The 13,951-nt window shown below is 59.1% G+C and overlaps 1 protein-coding gene across 1 annotated transcript; it reads right to left on the bottom strand.

Moving 5' to 3' along the window:
• Window positions 1–1,935: 1,935 nt before the first annotated feature.
• Window positions 1,936–13,951, bottom strand: F7 (coagulation factor VII). The gene is given in 10 exon segments (XM_030813719.1): window positions 1,936–2,658; window positions 3,288–3,411; window positions 4,010–4,119; window positions 5,095–5,235; window positions 6,970–7,083; window positions 7,157–7,181; window positions 10,441–10,601; window positions 12,551–12,587; window positions 12,589–12,617; window positions 13,888–13,951. Coding segments are annotated over 10 exon segments (1,401 nt in total). The 3' UTR covers window positions 1,936–2,062.

Raw genomic sequence — 13,951 nt, 5'->3', positions numbered from 1 at the left:
CGCATGACTCCCCCGGTTTCCTCCTGTGGGTCTGGGTGGGCTCCTGAACTGTCCTCTCATCCCCACCCTCTGCTTCTTCCCAGGAGGAGTCCTGCCAACTTCCACTCCCAAGAAGTCAGAGCGGCTTCCAGAGCCCGGCTGGGCTTAGGGCCTCAGGAGCCCCGGGCATTCTGGTTGCAGAATTTTCTGCCAATTCACTGAAGCATCTGTCTGCAGAGTGGCTTTGCCGTCGATGATGATGGCATGGGCCCTTCCAGGGCCTTGTTCCACCCACGCTGATCTCATCCCACCACAAGCATCACGGTGGGCTCCTGTTTTACAGATGAGGAAACTGAGGCACGGTCACTCGGACAAAAGAGAAAGCAGAGCCAGCTCTGACCTGGATCAGGGCCCGCCACTGGCTCCTGTCCCGTATGGGGAGGCATTAGGAACCGGGGTCTGGCCAGGGTCAGCAAGCGTCTTCGCCAGAGGTCCTGACACTAACCATGCTGGGCTTGGCGGGTCAGCTGATCTGTCTGGCTGGACGTCTCTGCCACGGCCACTCCATGGACACTAACATGGGTGTGTTCCCATAAAACTTTATTTACAAGAGCAGGCTGGCTTGGAAGCAGCCCACGGCTGTAGTTCACGGACCCTGTCTGCTCTGAAGTAGATGCTGCCTGACTGCCCCCACGGTGGGTTGCTGGTGCCTGCCTTGCTGCTGTGAGCGCCACTGGTGCCCAGACGGCCCTGCAGGGACGGACGGCATCGAGTCCGCTGTCTGAGCCGTGCTTGCTGGAGTCTGAGTGGGGGCAGTGTCTGTCACCTCCCCATTTCTCTGTTCATGTGTTTCTCATTCTTCCCCCACCACCCTGGGGACTCAGCAAGAGTGCAGCTTGTCAGGTCCTCCCACTGCAGCCAGGGCCTTGGAACCTGCATTTAGTGATGTGCGTGTCCCTGATTCTCGAGCAGGTGCTCCCAGGGTCTCTGCGAAATATCATTGACAAGGGCTGTGGCAGGGATAGAACATCCAATTCCACAGGATCCTGGGAGCTAGAGCCTCAAACATCTATCAGAGAGCTTTTGTTTTTAAAAAATAGCTTCCATGTGAGGGTTCATTTCAGTGATGCTGAAAATTGTGAAAGAAAAGAGCATCTCAGAGGATGAGCACCGGGGGCTCCGAAAATGAATCATGGGCAACCCAGTGGGTGGCAGGCACTACAGGCGTGTGGAGGAGACACAGCCATTTATTGTGAAGTTGGGAAGCAGGTGGGGAACGGTCTGTGCAGCCCGGCACCCAGCGTAGGGAGAAATACATTTTGGGGGAGAGTTTGGGGCATTCGCCAACATGCATGGTGAGGCTTCTGAACTGTCTGAAATGAAGATGATAATGGATAAGAACGAGAAAAGTGAGAGCTAAACAACCGCCTTCAGAGGACAGCACACACGGAGTCAGCATCGGTGTGTGTGCATCCGTGTGTGTGCACTGGTGTGTGTGCGTGCATCCGTGTGTGTGCATATCTGTGTGTATGCATCTGCGTGTGTGCATATCTCTGTGTGTGTGTGCATCGGTGTGTTTGCGTATCTCTGTGTGACCATCTGTGTGTGCATATCTCTGTGTGGGTGCATTGGCATGTGTGTGTGCATCCACGTGTGTACATGCCTCTACTGTCTCCAGCAATGAAGGCAGAGCAGCAGCCTGAGGCCAGCAGATCACATGCAGGTGGGCTTGGCTGAAGGGAGATATGGAGGCTCAGCTGGGATGTCTGCCTCCAGGACAACCGTGGCACTCCCCTGCCCCTGTCCAGCGCCTGTCTGCCTCTGCCTCTCATCTTTTCTATTCCATCTCTGTGTGTCTATTAGTTTCTCTGAATCTTGGAGTCTCTCTCCATGTCCTCAGAATCTCTCCCTTAGTCTCTCTCTGTCTCTGTTTCTCTCTCTGTTTCTGTTTCTGTCTCCCTCCCCACCTCTCCCTCCCTCCCATGCCCTCCTCTACCCCATGAACTGCAGAAGAGTTGATGGGATTTGGTGCCAGGACAGTTCTACGCAGCGTTGGCTTTCTCTCCACGGGGCAGGGCTGCTGCTAGGGAAATGGGGCTCGCAGGAGAACACCTGGGCGTGGCTCTGAGCGTATGAGCTTTTGCAGCCACTCGATGTACTGGGAGACCCTGGTGTACACCCCAAAGTGACCCACGGCCGCGCAGCCCTGGCCCCAGCTGACGATGCCTGTCAGGTACCATGTGCCCCGGTAGCGGGTGGCGTGTGGGCCTCCACTGTCCCCTTTGCAGGAGTCCTTGCTGCCATCCGAGTAGCCGGCACAGAACATGTACTCCGTGATATTCGGGGAGTCTCCCACCTTCCGTGACTGCTGCAGGCAGTCCTGGGTCATCAGCCGGGGCACGTTGAGGGCCATGAGCTCCAGGGCTGTGGCGCCACGGTCCAGCAGCTGACCCCAGCCGCTGACCAATGAGAAGCGCACGAAGGCCAGCGTCCTCTCGGAGAACGTCCGTTCGGGCAGGCAGAGGGGCACCACATGGTCAGTGAGGACCACAGGCCGGTGCAGGCGGAGCAGCGCGATGTCGTGGTTGGTGGTGCCTGGGACATACGTGCTGGGGATGATGACCTGCGCCACCCGCCGCCTCTGCTCGTCCCCATCGTGCTTGCTGAGGTCGTGCTCGCCTGGAAGGAAGGAGCCCCCCTCAGGCCCATTCCACCACCTGCCGCCTCGCCCCTGGTGCATGGGGATGGGCTGTGGCCATTTCTAGGTCTGCAGGGGCTGCAGTCTCCTTTTGGGGCGAGGGGGCCTGCATCCAATCCCAAGGTGGGGCTGGCCTGCCCCAGGTGGCAGCCTGTGGCTTGTGTGGGGACGTGTGAACTGGGGTGAATCTGGGGCCTGGGTGTTGAGGTGGGGAAGGGGTGCTGCACCCTGGCAGCTGGAGGGACAGGGCGTGCCCCAATTCTCCACAGTTTTTCCCGGCCCAGTGGCCCTCCTGGGAGTGCTCATCTCACCCATAAACCCAGTGAGCAGAACCCCTGCCACCTGATGGTCCCATGAGGCCCTGGGCATCGCAACCTTTTCTGGGCTCTTGGTCAACTGAGGCAGGATGGGCATAACCCCCAGTCTTTTACCGTTTTATTTGGGCATGGGAAAGTGGCTGAGAGCACGGTGGCCACAGCAGTCGTGCCCAGCATGGTCGCTCCCCTTTTGGAGACATCTGTCTGTCTGTGGAAGTGACAGCACGAAGCCCAGAGCCACGGCCCCTGAGACACTTGAGAGCTGCGGTCAGACAGGGGACAGTGGTACCTACCCAGCACCGCGATCAGGTTCCTCCAGCACTTGATTTTGTCGAAACAGTGGGCCGCGGAGACCACCCAGATGGTGTTTATCAGGGTCCCCCCACACAATTGAGCTCCGTTCACCAACAACAGGACCTGGGCGGGGGGACAGGAGGTGTGGAAGTCACATTGCTGTCATTGTTTCTCTGATGACTCGCCCTCCCGGGCATGCAAAGGGACCTCTGGCATTGCACGATTTGTTTCTGAAATCCTGGGGTCTTTGCAGATCCCTCCCAGGCAAAGCTGCTCAGACCTGGCTCTGGGAGGCTGTGCCCCTCTCTAGCCGAGACGTGCTCTTGGGCACGGCCAAAGAATACAAATGTCGCTGTGAGATTTCACTGTTCACCTCATAGGATCTTCACATAGCTTTGATCCAACGCTCCTGATTTTGCAAAGATCAGGCAAAGGTCCCACCTCAAAGAGTAACAGTGAGGACGACGTGACAACTCGGGTGGGGCATCTCGCAGGGTTCTCTGCACAGGGTAGACCCTCAGTGAGTGTCATTTTCTTTTCTCCTTCCTTGCCCCACTAAAAGCATGGGGGGTGCAGTGAGCTGGAGGTGCTAGGTGGGCTGACTTGGAGCCTGGTGGGCTTGGGGCTGACCTGCCCATTTTCCCTTCCAGAACTGTTGTTCACATTCAAAAGGCTCCAAGACCCTCAGGGCTTGGAATCCTGAAGCGAGGGGAAGCCTTACCTGCCATGGACACTCCCCTTTGGGGCACACCCTGCCCCCCACAATTCGGCCTTGGGGTTTGCTGGCATTCCTTTTTTCCAGAATAGGTATTTTTCCACATGGATATTCAACTGTGTAAAACAAAAGTCAGAAAGATGCAGAGATTTGTGAGGGATGAACGTGCCACTAGGCAAGATTCAGAAATCCCCATCCTCTGAGAGGCCTTGAGGCCGAGGCTATGGGAGGCCCCCAGGGGCAGGAGCTCCCAGGGCCCAGGGGTGGTGGAAGGCAGGGCCTCGGCTGGGCCTGACTGGTGGGGCCGGGCCATGAGAGTCCCTTGCGGAAGTGGCTGGCTGAGGAGACAACGGTCAGGGCTGGTTTTGGAGGAAACGGGGGGCTTACGTCTTAAAACCGCCCTCTGCTCACTTTTCAGGGGGAAGATGTGTTGCTTGACTTTAGTAAAAGGTGAATGAAATTCTACCTAAAGATGAATCAATGTCACAAACAACTGTGTTGTTTCGATCCCATGCTTAGTTTTGATCTGCTCCAATCAAGGTCTTGGGCCAGAAAGAAAACCCGAGGAGGTGGCGGGCTGAGTCCCAGGCGTGTGGCCAGGGTGGGCACGTCCCCCTCTTTGAGACACAGTGGGCGTGGGGTGTCCCTGCTTTTGGAAGTGCAGCCCATTCGTTCCAGGCTGGTTTGGAGAAACATCCCATTTTCCCAGGAGCCTTTACGAGTTTTGGAATGCAGAGTGGGCAGCAGTCAGTACAGACATTGGCTGTGCCTAAGGAGATTCATGAACCCTGGCGGAGGTCCTGCGAGTGGGAGTTGGATGTGAGATAGTGCCTTGCTTGGCTCCCCTGGTCTGCCTAGAATGGGCAGGGGGCCTGAGGCCTTTCAGGGACTGCCCCCAGAGTGCCCATCCTAGTCACTGTCGCTCTGGCCTGTGCCACCCTTGGTGCCCAGATCCCGACTCACAATTGGTCAGCACCTAATCTGTGCTCAGTAGATGTGAAGCCACCCCCACCCGTCTTTTGTCCAGTAAGATAATCTGTAGTGGGACGGGGACTGGTGTCATCTGGGACTGGGACATGAAGCCTGGTCACCTGTGGGTGTGCAGGACACCCCGTCTGCCAGCAGAGAGTACCCCTCGTGGCACCGACAGGAGCGCTTGGCACCCGTGTGGTCACTGCAGTACTGCTCACAGCCGCCGTTCTCGTTCACGCAGATCAGCTGGTCGTCCTTGTCTGGGGACAGGAAGGGGACACCCTGAGAGGGGTTTCTGGGGGTCAGCGAGAGCCAGCCCCAGGGGTGGCCATGCTCTGGGTCAGCAGCAGTGTTCTGCCTGGAAGGTGGCACTGAGCTGTGGGTGACAGATCCTGAGCTTGGCACCACCTGCTCTGTGGACTGACCCAAAGGACAAGGCGTCGATCAGAGGAGGCACATGTCTGAACAGCCTTGCCAGTGGGCGGCAGCGCTGGCTGCAGTTGCATTTGGGGGATGCCTGGCTGGTGGGCAGTGGCCTCCAGGGTGACCACTCTTCCGAGCAGCTGATGGGAGCCTGAGGGGAGCCTGGGGGAAAGTGAAAGTCCCCATGGGGACGGTAAAAGTGTCCAAGGGACTTCCAGTCAGAGACCCAACTGTTGAGAGGACCAGAGAGCTGAGACAGTTTTCCAAGCTGGCCTTGTACCACCGTGAGCCCACTTGGGGACAGTTAGTCCCAGCTCTGGTCATGGGCTCAGACAGAAGAAGCAGAACCAGCAGCCCGACTTTGGTTGACGTGGGCAAGGGGAGTGGCCCTGAGCAAGTCCAGGACTCCGGCGGGAAGGCCTGCCCTGCAGGATGTACACCAGGGCTGCTGGGCACCAGGGCTGCTGGGCACCAGGGCTGCTGGGCACCAGGGCTGAGCAGAGATCCCCAGGTGTTCTGGACCCAGATGACCAGCAGGAAGCCTCTCTCTTCAGCCTCCTCCACTGTGCTGGGCTCTCTTCTGCTTAGAGAAGAAAGTGGCTGCTGCACAGGAGAGCTCATTCAGTGTAAGAATGTGGTCTTGGGTGGTCAAGGATGAACTGCTGTGCCAGAGAAAGGGTAGCCTTTGCCTTGGCTCCTCGGAAGTGACTGCTAAGCCCTTGGAAGGTCTCGCCTGAGGGAATGTTGGTGTTTACCTGGGCCTTGAGCCGTGCTGGATGGTCTAGCTGACAATGTGATGTATGGCGGGGCCTTGGGCCGCACTATCGGCTTAGCCTCTGGAGGGGCTGAGACTGAGGTCAGCCATGTGGGTGGTCAGCTGGGTCTATGTGATTGAGCCCCTGGACACCGGGGCTCGTAGAGCTTCCCAAGTTGGCAGTACTTCCCCACGTCTCGTCACACGTCATTCTGGGAGAATTAAGAACTGTCCACATGACCCCACAGGGAGAGGACAATGGGAAGCTTGTGCCTGATCCCTCTGCAGACTTAAGCCTGCATCCTTTGCTGTAATAAATGGTAACTGTGAGTGTATCCACTTCAGTGGGTTCTATGAGTCCTTCTAGTGAATTACTGAACCCAAGGGAGGTTGGGGGCCTCAAACTTTGTGATAATTTAATATTCGAATGGTAAAAAAAAAAAAAAAAAACCCTCAAACCTCTGTAATGGAAAGTAGAGAAGGGGAAGTTTACCAAGCGGTCCTGTGTCGTGGGATGTGGAAGTGGGACAGGGACAAAGGGACTCTCAGCTGGGCCATCTTGAGGGCTGAGAATTGCCCAGGGCCGGGAGCCCAAGGGGCCACTAAGTCTGAGAATTAGAACCTTGGGTTCCTGTCAAAGACCTCAGACTGGAAGGGACTTCAAGGTCACCTAGACCAACTTCCAACTGGGGCTGAGCCCAGAATGCCCGGTCCACACGCCCCACCAGGTTGTGCACCCTGCAGCCTGGTCAGCCAGGCCACCTCCACCAGCTCCCCAGGGCCCTCTGCAAATATGGGACCCAAAGCGGGGCCTTACACGTCTCACAGTTCCGGCCCTCGAAGGCAGGGAGGCAGAAGCAGATATAGGACTGGAGCTGGTCCTTGCAGGAGCCCCCATTCTGGCATGGACTTGAGGCACACTGGTCCCCATCTGTGGAGTGGGCTGGTGTCAGTATGCTGAGGAGAAGGGTTGCAGGCAGGATTGGTGGCGATCATCCACTCACCGCTGTAAGAAATCCAGAACAGCTTCTGAGGGAACAAGAGAGAAAGCCTCGTGAGATGCACCTTCACCAGAGCACCCAACGGGAAGCACTGGACAAACCATGAACTGGGGGTGGGGGACTTGGACCTGGGCCTGGCGGGGTGGGCTCAGGAGGCCAGACTTTGCTCTGGAGCTGAGGTAGGTTTCTTCTCATCTTGGCCCCTCCCCGGGACATCTGGAACTATGGGTGACCACACATTTCCTGCTCCCAAGTCAGAACACCCGAGGTTCAACCCTGACTCTTCTGTCGCTGAGCTGTGGACCTGGGACGAGGTACACAGGCTCTGAGCCACAGCTCCACCTCTGACAGGGTGGCCACACATACGGGGAGAGGGTGCAGTAGCAGATGCAAAATATTCCACAAACAGCAAAAGCACTCCACAGAAAAAAGTGATTGCTGAAGAAACTGTTGGCCACCTGAACTTCAACGCACAGGGTGCTGAGAGAATACAACAGATGAGAAATGCTTTGAAAACTAGGTGTATAAAAATGCTAGGCATGACCATCCTCAATTTGCCTGGAAAGGGTCATGTTAGCCTTTGCCTCAGACAGCTGGACCTCCTGTGAGTGTGAGGCTTCCTTGAGCATGACGTGTCCTGTGAGTGTGAGGTGTCTTGTGCATATGAGATGTGTTTCTCTGTGACTGTGAGGCATCCTGTGTGAGAGATCCTATCAGTGTGAAGTGTGGCGACCTGTGAGTGTGAGATAATCTGAGTGTGAGGTGACCTGTGAGAGTGAGGTGTCCTGTGAGAATGAGATGATCTGTGTGAGGTGTGGTGACCTGTGAGTGTGAAGGGTGCCTTGTGTGAGGTGGCCTGTGAGTGTGAAGTGTGCCCTGAGTGTGAGGTATCCTGTGAGAATCAAGTGGTTTGTCAGTATGAGGTGATCTGTGTGAGGTATGGTGACCTGTGAGAGTGAAGTGTGCCCTGTGTGAGGTGTCCTGTAAGAGTGACGTGACCTGTGAGCGTGAGGTGTCCTGTGAGCGTGAGGTGACCTGTGAGTGTGAGGTGTCCTGTAAGAGTGAGGTGTCCTGTAAGAGTGAGGTGACCTGTGAGTGTGAGGTGTCCTGTAAGAGTGAGACGATCTGTGAGTGTGAGGTGTCCTGTAAGAGTGAGGTGACCTGTGAGTGTGAGGTGACCTGTGAGTGTGAGGTGTCCTGTAAGAGTGAGGCGATCTGTGAGTGTGAGGTGTCCTGTAAGAGTGAGGTGACCTGTGAGTGTGAGGTGTCCTGTAAGAGTGAGGTGACCTGTGAGTGTGAGGTGTCCTGTAAGAGTGAGGTGACCTGTGAGTGTGAGGTGACCTGTGAGTGTGAGGTGTCCTGTAAGAGTGAGATGATCTGTGAGCGTGAGGTGTCCTGTGAGCGTGAGGTGACCTGTGAGTGTGAGGTGTCCTGTAAGAGTGAGGTGACCTGTGAGTGTGAGGTGACCTGTGAATGTGAGGTGTCCTGTAAGAGTGAGGTGACCTGTGAGTGTGAGGTGTCCTGTAAGCATGAGGTGACCTGTGAGTGTGAGGTGTCCTGTAAGAGTGAGGTGTCCTGTGAGTGTGAGGTGACCTGTGAGTGTGAGGTGTCCTGTGAGAGTGAGGTGATCTGTGAGTGGGAGGTGAGGTGTGGTGACCTGTGAGTGAAGTGTGCCCTATGTGAAGTGATCTGTGTGAGTGAGGTGACCTGTGAGATGTCCCGTGTGTGAGGTGACCTGTGAGAATGAAGTGTGCCCTGTGAGTGTGAGGTGATCTGTGTGAGTGAGGTGATCTGTGAGTGTGAGGCGTCCTGTGTGTGAGGGGACCCATGAGTATGAAGTGCACCCTGTGAGTGTGAGGTGTCCTGTGTGAGGGGACCTGTGAGAATGAAGTGTGCCCTGTGTGAAGTGTCCTGTAAGAGGTGATCTGTGTGAGGTGTGACCTGTGAGAGTGAAGTGTGCCCTGTGTGTGAGGTGATCTGTGTGAGCGAGGTGATTTGTGTGAGGTGACCTGTGGGTGAGGTATCCTATGAGTGTGACGTGACCTGAGTGTGATGGATATCGTGTGAGAGTGAGGTGATCTATGTGAGCTGATCTGTGAGTGTGAGGTGTGACCTGTGAGAGTCGTGTGCCCTGTGTGAGGTGACCTGTGAGTGTGAAGTGTGCCCTGTGTGAAATGTCCTGTGAGAGGTGACTGTGTGAGGTGTCCTGTGTGAGGGGACCTGAGAGTTTGATATAACGTGTGTGAGGTGATGAGTATGAGGTGTCCTGTGCAAGGGGACCCATGAGTGTGAAGTGCACCCTGTGAGTGTGAGGTGACCTGCGTGAGGGGACCTGTGAGAAGTGTGCACTGTGTGAGGTGTCCTGTGTGAGGGGACCTGTGAGTTTGACATAACCTGTGTGAGGTGACCAGTGTGAGGTGACCTGTGAGTGTGAAGTGTGCCCTGTCCGAAGTGTCCTGTGAGAGTGAGGTGATCTGTGTGAGGTGAAATGACCTGTGAGTTTGATGTGCACCCTGAGTGTGAGGTGTCCTGAGTGTGAAGTGTGCCCTGTGTGAGGTGTCCTCTGAGTGAGGTGATCTGTGTGAGGTGTCGAGTGTGAGGTGACCCGTGAGTGTGAAGTGTGCCCCGTGTGAGGTGTCTTGTGTGAGGTGTCCTGTGTGAGGTGTAATGACCTGTGGGTTTGAAGTGCACCCTGAGTGTGAGGTGTCCTGTGAGTGTGAGGTGGCCTGTGGTGTGAAGCGTGCCCTGTGTGAGGTATCCTGTTTGAGGTGATCTTTCAGTGTGAGGTGACCCGTGACTGTGAGGTGGAGAAAGTCCCAGGTCCCTAAATGTTGTTTCTCCCCGACATGTGCCCTGAGGAGGCGCCGCTGGTGGCATGCTGTGGGCCGCGTGCGGCTCCCCCAGGCCAGCTTCTCACCATGTCCCTTCTGTGAGCCGCGCGCGTCTGTGATGCGCAGGCTGCCCCGGATCCTTAGGGTATTGGGGGGACTCCCTTGGGAAGTTAAGGGTGACACCCTAAGTGTGCTTTTCAAATCGTATTTTCTGATGTGGCCCCATAGGGGAGCGTGTGCCTGGGGGTGCGTCCCTGGAAACGGGGAGGGAGGGGCATCGCCCAGGAAAGCGGAGTCACCCCAGGCGGAAAGCGACCCCCGCAGGAAGCGCTGTGCGGGCGCCACTGCGTGTTCGCCGCTCACAGCCACAGCCAAAGAGACGCAGGCGGCCCACACGGCCTGGTCCACCGCCGCCTGCAGTCTCAGCGGTGCGGGGCGCCCCGAGGCTGGGCTCACCGTCCTCTCCAGGTCCTTGAAGATCTCCCGGGCCTCCTCAAAGGAGCACTGCTCCTCCTTGCACTCCCTCTCCAGGGAGCCCGGCCGCAGCTCCTCCAGGAACGTGTTGGCGCGCCGGCGCCTATGCAGGACGCCGTGGGCTTCCTCCTGGGTTATGAAGACTGAGAAATGCGAGTTCCGTGAAATGCTCACCGCTTGCCCTGCCCAGTGCCTCGGAGACCGTCCCACGGCCCCGCCCCACGCAGCGGGGGCATCGCAGGTTCCCGCCTCTCCTGGAGGAGGGGAGCGGCGCTGCTCGCAGGCGTGGCTGGACGTCCTCCCTGCCGTGCTCCCAGGGCAGTCACCCCTCTCGCTCATCCTTCCCGGCCCGGCCTCTCTGCTTCCAGGAGCTGATCCCGAGGGCGCGCTCAGGGGCACGCGCGGAAGCTGGGCCGAAGGGGGCTGCGGGCGCCGCCGCGTAAATGTGAGGCTGGGGATTGATGCCGACGAGGAGAAGGCGGCGCGGCCCGGGTGCTGGGCACCCCCCTGGGGCCCACGTGAACCGCGCGCCAACGCCGCCTTGGCCCTGCACAGCCGCCCGCGGAAATCCAAATCCCTCGTCTCCACCCGCACCGCGTCTCCGGCGGCCAGATCTGCCTTCCCCAGGCCTCCGTCCTAGTCCGAGGCGCGGCCCCTGCCCGGCTCCCCCGACAGCGAGCCCCAGGCTTCCTCGCCAGCTCTTGGCGGTCCTGGGCTTCTGCCGCCTTCCCTGCCTCCGCTTGGGGCCCCTCTGTCCCCTGCGACCCCTCGGAGCTCCAGACCTCGCGCGGATCCTCCTGGGGCCGGTCCTGAGAGCAGAGCCCCCGCTGCAGCTCCTGGCCTCTCCGTAACCCCGACGGTTACTTGTAGGCAAATAGGACCCCCGCTTTGCCCATGGGAAAACGGCAACCCCAAGACGCCCAGGGCGAGGCAACCCCGTGCGCTCAGCTCCGAGCAGGCCGTTCTTCAGGACGCCCTACAGCTGAGGGGGCCGTTTCCCGGGAGCGCTGTGAGCTGTGGGCACCACGCGATGGTGGAGTGAGGAGTGACCCCCCCGGGGCGGCCGCGCTGCCTGAACCTGCCTTAGCCCGCGAGGGGAGACGGGCTGTGGGGCGGGCGGGAGAGGGAGGCCCCGGGAGGAGGCGAGCGGGGCTGAGAGGACGCGCGGGAGGGGCTCTGGAGAAGGCGCAGGAGGCGCGTTCGGGAGGGACGAACAAAAAGGAGGACGGGGCCTCAGGTGGACGCTGTTGGCCGGTGGGCAGGAGCCCGAGTTCTGCAGGAGCGGCCTAAATTGGTTACTGAGCGCGGAAGAAGGGACGGAAACTGAGCGCTACTGGGCCACGTGGGGCCGAGAGAAAGGCCACCGCCTGTTTTCTTTAAAATCAGTTTCACACGTCGACGTCCCTAGAGAACCGGTCTGGTTTGGAAGGAGGCTGAGGATGCAGGTGGGGACACCAAAGAATCGGGCTCCAGGAGGTGGGAATTCATGGACGCCGAGTCCTCACAGGAGGTGCCCTGGGCAGCAGGAGCGGGAGGGGAGGCCCATGTCCCTGCAGTCCCCGACACCCACGCTCCCGGGACACCCACGAACCCCGGACACCCACGCCCCCCGGGACACCCACGCTCCCGGGACACCCACGCCCCCCGGACACCCACACCCCCCGGGACACCCACGCTCCCGGGACACCCACGCCCCCCGGGACACCCACGCTCCCGGGACACCCACGCCCCCGGGACACCCACACTTCTAGGACACCCACACCCTTGGAGGCTGGTGTGAGCAGAGCCGGTGACCGCCCTGGGATGAAAGCAGATTTGCATCAGAAAACCTCTCAAGAACTGAGGAAAACCTGATGAAGAACACACGATTATCTGGAAGGAACAGAATGGAACCAAGAAGATAAAATCGCCTGCACCCCAGTCCCAGGGAAGGCCAAGCTGGAGCGGTCACTTCCTCTTGAGCAAGGAACACCCTCCTTGGGGGGCACTGCAGTAGCCACCCCGAGGGCGGGCTCTTTGCCATGGGAGGCGAAGGAGGTGATGTTGGCCCCCACTGGGCCCCAGGACAAAACCAGTGGCAGTCCCTGCTCACCTCTGTGAGGCCCCGGCTTCCACGGCATGTCCCGTGTTTTCTCCTCCTGAGGCCTCAGCGACCCCGCCTGGGGCAGGAAGGTGGCCGGGGTCATAAGGCCATGCTGTGAGCTAGGGCTGCAGCCCCACATCCCAGGCACTGTCCCTCACAGCCCACCCCCTACTCGCCATCCCCACGCCCCACTCACCATCCCCACAGGCCATCCCCACCCCCTACTCGCCATCCCCACACGCCATCCCCACCCCTCACTTGCCATCCCCACACGTCATTCCCACGCCCCACTCGCCATCCCCACGCCACACCCCTACTTGCCATCCCCACACCCCACTCACCATTCCCAGGCCCCACCCCCACTTGCCATCCCCACCCCACAGTCACCATCCCCACGCCCACCCCCCACTCGCCATCCCCATGCCACACCTGCGATCCCCATGCCCCATCCTCCACGCCATCTCCTCACCCCATCCCTACACCCTACACACCTTTCCATGCCCCATCCCCCACACCCCATACACCCCATCCCCCACACCTCCATGCCCTATCCCCTGCACCCCACATGCCGTTTCCCACGTCCCATCCCCCATACCCCACACACTTTCCCACACCTCACCCCTACACCCCATGCCCCATCCCTCATACCCCACATGCCGTTTCCCAGGCCCCACCCCCATGGCCCATCCCCCACACCCCACACACTGTCCCCACCCCCCATCCTCCACACCCCATCCCCCACGCCCCACATGCCGTTTCCCACACCCCATCCCCCACGCCCCACATGCCGTTTCCCACACCCCATCCCCCCACGCCCCACATGCCGTTTCCCACACCCCATCCCCCACGCCCCACATGCCGTTTCCCACACCCCATCCCCCACGCCCCACATGCCGTTTCCCACACCCCATCCCCCACGCCCCACATGCCATTTCCCACACCCCATCCCCCACGCCCCAGGCGCCATCCCCCACACACCTCCCCTACTTGTGCTCCCCAGTCTGGGAGCACCCTGTGAGCACTTCCCGAACTCTGAGAGGCCCTAGACTCCCTGTGCTTGTCTGACCTCACAGGCAGGGGCCCATGGGGGCCAGGAAAGCACCACCCACTCCTAAAGTTCTTTGAAAAATAATCCCGCCAAAGCCTGGGCCACCAAGAAGGGCCTCCCCTCCTGTGCCTGGATGCTGGTTTCTAGAAGGAAAGAAATTGAACAGGAGCTGCCAGAAAGCCCTCCTGGCAGATGGGGGTGTCCAGAGCAAGGGTGGGGTTTGGGAAGCCCAGGCTGGCTCCTGGATTTGCCCACTGCCCTTCCACCAAGTTTATGGGGAAAACCTCCCCGGACGCACCTGCAGCCAGACAGCCCTGAAGCCCAAGCAGAAGGCAGAGGAGCCTGAGAGCCTGGAAGACCAT

The sequence above is a fragment of the Nomascus leucogenys genome, chromosome 5, assembly GCF_006542625.1.
Source record: "Nomascus leucogenys isolate Asia chromosome 5, Asia_NLE_v1, whole genome shotgun sequence".
NCBI classification, from domain to species: domain Eukaryota; kingdom Metazoa; phylum Chordata; class Mammalia; order Primates; family Hylobatidae; genus Nomascus; species Nomascus leucogenys.
This window is presented reverse-complemented; position numbering and strand designations above follow the sequence as displayed.